The following is a 5,276-nucleotide window of genomic DNA, read 5'->3' as shown; positions in this document are numbered from 1 at the left end:
ATATATATATATATATAAGTAAATTAGTAAAATTCAAGAAGTAATAAATATAATAATATATCTTTTATCTTAACATTATTTTACCGATAAAACTGAATTATTATTTTTATTCATCAGAATCTTTATTATTCAAATAATTACTGCATAGAAGGTTTAATCCATGTCAGCTCTAATGTGTGTGTCAATATAGAATTTATGAAAATATAAACAGGACTGCGAAATTTTTAATTTCTTAAACTTTATTTTACTTTTAGAATATGTATTGGGCATTTTATTTGAGATATTTTATTTTTATTACTCAAATATACAGAATACAAATATAAAACAGGTTTAATATGCACTACTAATAAATTTAATCGAATTGCTATTAGTTTATTTCATTTGACAATACATTGTATTTTATTATATTTGAGTGTACTGATTGTATTGTTTTCAATTGATAGTGCTACCTCCTTGGTTCAGATCTAGAAGATGTCATAACGATATGGTTGGATAGTACAGCAGAGCCGATAGCTGTGAGCATTTCATCTTCGGGACCCTGTACGTTAGATAATCCCTTCACAAACATGTGGACCACAAATGTCGTGGTCAGATATCCGGATGGCGGTCCAATTCCTGACACCGCTACGTATATTCAGAAGCTTGAACGAGAACGGGAAGCAAGAGAGAGAGGAGAAACTAAAGATAATCGTTCATTTCTTGCAAAATATGTAAGAATATTTTTGTAAAAGTTTATATATATATATATGTATATAGAAATTTTATTTAATTCATTCATTTTTGTTACAGTGGATGTACATCGTTCCTTTCTTGATCTTTTTGCTGTTGTCATCCGCGTCGAATCCCGAAGCTGGCGGAAGTGCACAAAGACAATGATCTTCTAATAAAAAATAATTTGTGCCTGCGTGTACATTATATATTCTCAAAGAGTGGTCTTGTGGAAACTGTCAAAATTTATAGTATAATTTCATAATGTGATAGAAATAATATTAAATTATAAATACTACATAATACATATAATTACATTTCTGCTAAAATAAATATAATTATTAAATTGGATATTATTGTCCGTATTATTCTAAATACAATAAAATAATAACGTATTGAATGATACAGTTGTGACATCTATAAACAGCAGAGTCAGTTGTAAAATCAATATTCTATCACCGTGCCAATAGTAAGGGCACAACATTGGCAAAGTATACCGCGATAATGTAACACTAGTTCAGAATGGCAGAATTCTCCTTAAACATTCAGAAACACATAAAAGCAAATCTTGTTGTGAGTGGAAAATTTGATGGATCGCACGCGTGTCTTGCGGCTGCTACACCTGGCGGAACCATTTTGGTGCACAGTCCGCATAGGCAACCACAAGTCGATTATTCTGATCATAAACAATCGAATAAAAGATTGTCATGGAGCGGGGAACTTGCGGAGCTTCAAATTGGCACCGAGGTTCGAATGTGTTGAAATCAGAATGTTATATATAAATCGTTTCACATATAAATAAAGTTTTGCACTATTCTGTGTTTTTATTTCGTGCCTTCCTTGTGTACGAAGTTTTCTCTAGTCCATATTATCTAGGTGAAGTCATTGTGCACTGGTCGTCTTGGAGAAGACGAAAGGGATATTCTTTTGGTCGGTACTATTTCTCACGTGCTTGCTTATCATGTCGAAGACAATGCTGATGTTTTCTATAAGGAGGTATTGATTATAATTTCGAGTTAAGTAAGCAGGATCTAGTTTACGACTACTATACTAATTACTTCAGATGTCGGATGGTGCAAATTGCATGCTTGTCGCAAAAGTTGGATGGTTGCCGAACCATGTTGTAATAATAGGTGGCAATTGTTCAGTGACCATCTTAGATGCACATGGAACGGAAATATTTTGGACTGTAATGGGAGGTATTGTTACTTCACTAACAGCGTTTGATTTTGATGGAGATGGAGAAAACGAAGTAAGTATGGAACGATTCTTAATAATTTAATGTCAATTTTTCACGTTTTTTTTTCTTATTTTAAAATCTAGATTCCTCCTGAATCTGAAATCTTGAAGCAATTAAACCAATATAGAGTAATTCACTTTTTATCTTTTTTTAGTTCTAAAAATTAGAAAAAGATAAATTAAAGATTAAATTAATCTGTATATCTGAGTATATTGATAGAATAGACATAAAATTTGTTTTTTCCAAATTACCTTATTTTTTTTTTAGTTACTGACGGGTACAACAGATTTTGAAATTAGAGTGCAGAAGAAAGACACTATACTTTGGGAAACTAAGGAAACAGCAGCGATTATTGTTTTCACTGATCTTCCGAACAGGCAGTTTGCTTATGCTCTAGAAAACGGAACAATTGGTGTCTATGAAGCGGGGCAAAGATTGTGGCGAGTTAAAGTAAAATGCTTAAATGCAGCAAATACAAGAGAAATTTTAACAATGGCTGCGTTCAGCAGAGAAAGCAGCTTTGCAACTGTTATAAAATTCTTCAATATGATTGGTTTATACATTAGGTCCATAAAAGGAATCAAAAGCAAGAACCAATTGTATTGAAGAATTTTAAGAATAACAGTTGCAAAGCTACTTTCTTTGCTGAACATAGTTATTGCCTGTATTAAACAATCTGATTGAATAATATATTAATTAAACCCCTATGCAAAATTAAATAAGTAAAGGCTTGCAAATATGGCCAAGGCTAAATTTTATACAATTAGGGCTTATTAATATTTTATATGTAAATTTTAGAAACATTTTTTTTGAACTATCAGTCGATTATTATCGAACTTGAAATCATGAATTTAAAAAGAAAATAATAATACATATAGATATATTACAAATTAAATTGATCGTTAATTTAATAATAATGTTAATAATGATAAACATTTTAATTAAGACACTACAAAGAATTTATTGCGAAAAATATTATCCCAACCAGGATTTCAACCTAAAAATTGTATGTTTTTACTACTTCTACTATTATTACTTCAGCTTCAGTTTGTAATTGTATTTCAAATTATCCGACAGTGATTGGCATACATAGCAGTTTACATAACTGAAAGATGCATTTAAAAAATTTATATATTTACATAGAATAATTATATTTGCATATAATAATATTTACATAAAATAATTAAATACTAAGATCTTGCTTCGACCGTATTGGCCCTTCTTTATTTATTTAATCTGATGGAATTTATGAAATTTATTTCAGTCAAAGCACAAGGTGATATCTGTAAACACTTTTGATATAAACGGAGATAGTGTATTGGAGCTGATCACTGGTTGGAGTAGTGGAAAAGTAGATGCGAGGACGTATAATACTGGTGAAGTCATATTCAAGATTCAGCTATCATCCGGCGTGGCAGGCATAGTAGAAGCTGATTATCGAAGAACGGGTAAACCCGATCTGGTGGTAATTTCTACCAATGGCGAAGGTATAACCTTGGAACTCTTTTTTTCTGCTAAATAGTTATGATTCTTGCTGCAATATTTTTATTTCGCTCTCACATTTTTTTGTAGTACGCGGATACAGTGCTGGTTCTGCCATGCAAGCTCCGGAACCCGGCGAGATAGTTCGTGAACTATTAGCCAAGAAGCAGGCACTTCAGATGGAATTGCGACAGAGGGCTGCAACGGGTTCTAGTATGTATTATGGATCGAGATTAGCCATTAGCCTGTTAACAAAGAGAGGCGCAGCTCGCGTCGCGCTTGCAGCTGGACCCGGGCTTCTGGTAATATGCTACATATGTACAGGACACATCTCTGAACTCTAACTTAATATAACATCAATGTTATAATTGTACACTCAACAATATAAATATAATATAACACATATTGTAATAGTTACATTATAAATATAATATAACACATATAGTAATAGTTACATTGTTAAATGTGAAATTATAATATTGATGTTAGATTACTGTTAATTGATTGATATTTACTGGAAACTCGAATTCCTTTGTATCACAGATTCTTTGATTTTTTTCGGTTTTGAAATAAATTTTCCTTAAAAATGAGATATCCATGAATTAAATTCGCGAGATATTGTAAATGTAAAATAATATTTAGGTATATTGCGCCATAGTCTTTGCCGAAGGTGTTTTTGAGGGCGAAACACTGGTCACGCATCCCAATCGGCCGCAAGGGGAGTTAGAAATCGCGCTTTATCCTGCCAAGAATGATCCCGTAGATATTCACGTTAAGGTTTACGTTGGACCTCCTGGTACCGATCTATTACAGGTCTTCGATAATTGTTGTAATTATGCAATATAACTCTAATGAAAATATTTCTCATATTATCTCGTAATATTTTTAAGAATTTGTTATATATTTTAAATTTTTGTAGATTTCTGAAAAAATATTTGATATTTTTTCTTAGATTTTATAAATGATCTTTAAAAATTATAGAATGAGAAATTTTAGAAAACTTTGAATATATTTCAGAATTCACATGTATAAAAAATTCTAGAAAAGATGTAGATCTTTTTAGCACTTCTGATATTTTTTAAAAAGTTATAAAATTATACAGAAATTCTGAAAAATTCTGAAAACTTATATAAAGAAATCTAAAAAAAATTTTATCAGGGGAAATCACATAAATTTTAGACTGTAACAATTCTAAGTTTGATAGGTCTTTGAAATAACACGACAATTGCCAAGATTTTGTATGTATGAGCGTATCCCGAAGCCGCAACTTGTTTCGGAAGAATTATCGAGTAATGGTGTTGAGATGGATGTGAGTGAACATTGTTGAGTTTTCATTTTAATTTCTAAAAGCTAACGTTAAAAATGAGACGTTAAAGATGCGTAATCCAATTTTGTAGATCGCGGAGAGACCGCAGCGAATCGCTATCTGGCTGAACCAGAGTATCATTATGGGAGAGGAACTAGAAGTTGCAGAAGGTGGCCCGAATGCCGGATGCATCGAAGTGTGGCTTCGTGGGATGCGGGACAACAAAGTGCATTGTTTCAAATCGAACGCCAGTGGAAAAGTGATAATTCAGACGGACGATGCAACGTTAGCTGGCGACATTATTCAATCTCTGACTATGTATTTAGGCGTCAGAGAACTAACTTCAGAAGCCACATTTCCTGCGGAAGAGAAGAGGATATTAGACGCATTGGAGCGTGTCAAGGGTACGTCATTAAAAAAGAAGTGATAAAAATGCGAGCTGCATCTTGGTGAAAATATTTCTTAAAATTCTTCATATAATTTTTATTACGTAAATTTTAAAATTTTTTAGAAAATGTCTCATTTTTTATACGAATTAAA

At 31.9% G+C, this 5,276-nt stretch overlaps 3 protein-coding genes across 4 annotated transcripts in view; 2 read left to right on the top strand and 1 right to left on the bottom strand.

The window, feature by feature from the left end:
* The window catches only part of LOC108749446 (ER membrane protein complex subunit 10), a 3,089-nt gene extending 2,139 nt beyond the window's left edge, over window positions 1-950 (top strand). For both annotated transcript variants that reach the window (XM_018488172.1, XM_018488173.1), the window contains 2 exons: window positions 444-710; window positions 790-950. In XM_018488172.1, coding sequence (XP_018343674.1) covers window positions 444-710; window positions 790-876 — 354 coding nt within the window. In that variant the 3' untranslated portion in view covers window positions 877-950. The remainder of the gene's footprint in view (window positions 1-443; window positions 711-789) is intronic.
* Window positions 951-1,217: 267 nt separating this feature from the next.
* The window catches only part of LOC108749448 (Bardet-Biedl syndrome 2 protein homolog), a 5,020-nt gene continuing 961 nt past the window's right edge, over window positions 1,218-5,276 (top strand). Inside the window, exons 1-9 of the mRNA XM_018488176.1 lie at window positions 1,218-1,455; window positions 1,585-1,704; window positions 1,772-1,960; window positions 2,216-2,398; window positions 3,213-3,435; window positions 3,521-3,732; window positions 4,073-4,243; window positions 4,635-4,739; window positions 4,828-5,140. Of these exons, the coding sequence (XP_018343678.1) occupies window positions 1,231-1,455; window positions 1,585-1,704; window positions 1,772-1,960; window positions 2,216-2,398; window positions 3,213-3,435; window positions 3,521-3,732; window positions 4,073-4,243; window positions 4,635-4,739; window positions 4,828-5,140 (1,741 nt within the window). The 5' untranslated portion in view covers window positions 1,218-1,230. The remainder of the gene's footprint in view (window positions 1,456-1,584; window positions 1,705-1,771; window positions 1,961-2,215; window positions 2,399-3,212; window positions 3,436-3,520; window positions 3,733-4,072; window positions 4,244-4,634; window positions 4,740-4,827; window positions 5,141-5,276) is intronic.
* The window catches only part of LOC108749445 (ras-related and estrogen-regulated growth inhibitor), a 4,817-nt gene continuing 4,565 nt past the window's right edge, over window positions 5,025-5,276 (bottom strand). Inside the window, exon 5 of the mRNA XM_018488171.1 lies at window positions 5,025-5,095. Coding sequence (XP_018343673.1) covers window positions 5,080-5,095 — 16 coding nt within the window. The 3' untranslated portion in view covers window positions 5,025-5,079. The remainder of the gene's footprint in view (window positions 5,096-5,276) is intronic.

Source organism: Trachymyrmex septentrionalis, unplaced genomic scaffold (genome assembly GCF_001594115.1).
Source record: "Trachymyrmex septentrionalis isolate Tsep2-gDNA-1 unplaced genomic scaffold, Tsep1.0 scaffold29, whole genome shotgun sequence".
NCBI lineage: Eukaryota > Metazoa > Arthropoda > Insecta > Hymenoptera > Formicidae > Trachymyrmex > Trachymyrmex septentrionalis.
The sequence above is the reverse complement of the archived record's forward strand: the minus strand, read 5'-3'. Positions and strand labels throughout refer to the sequence as shown.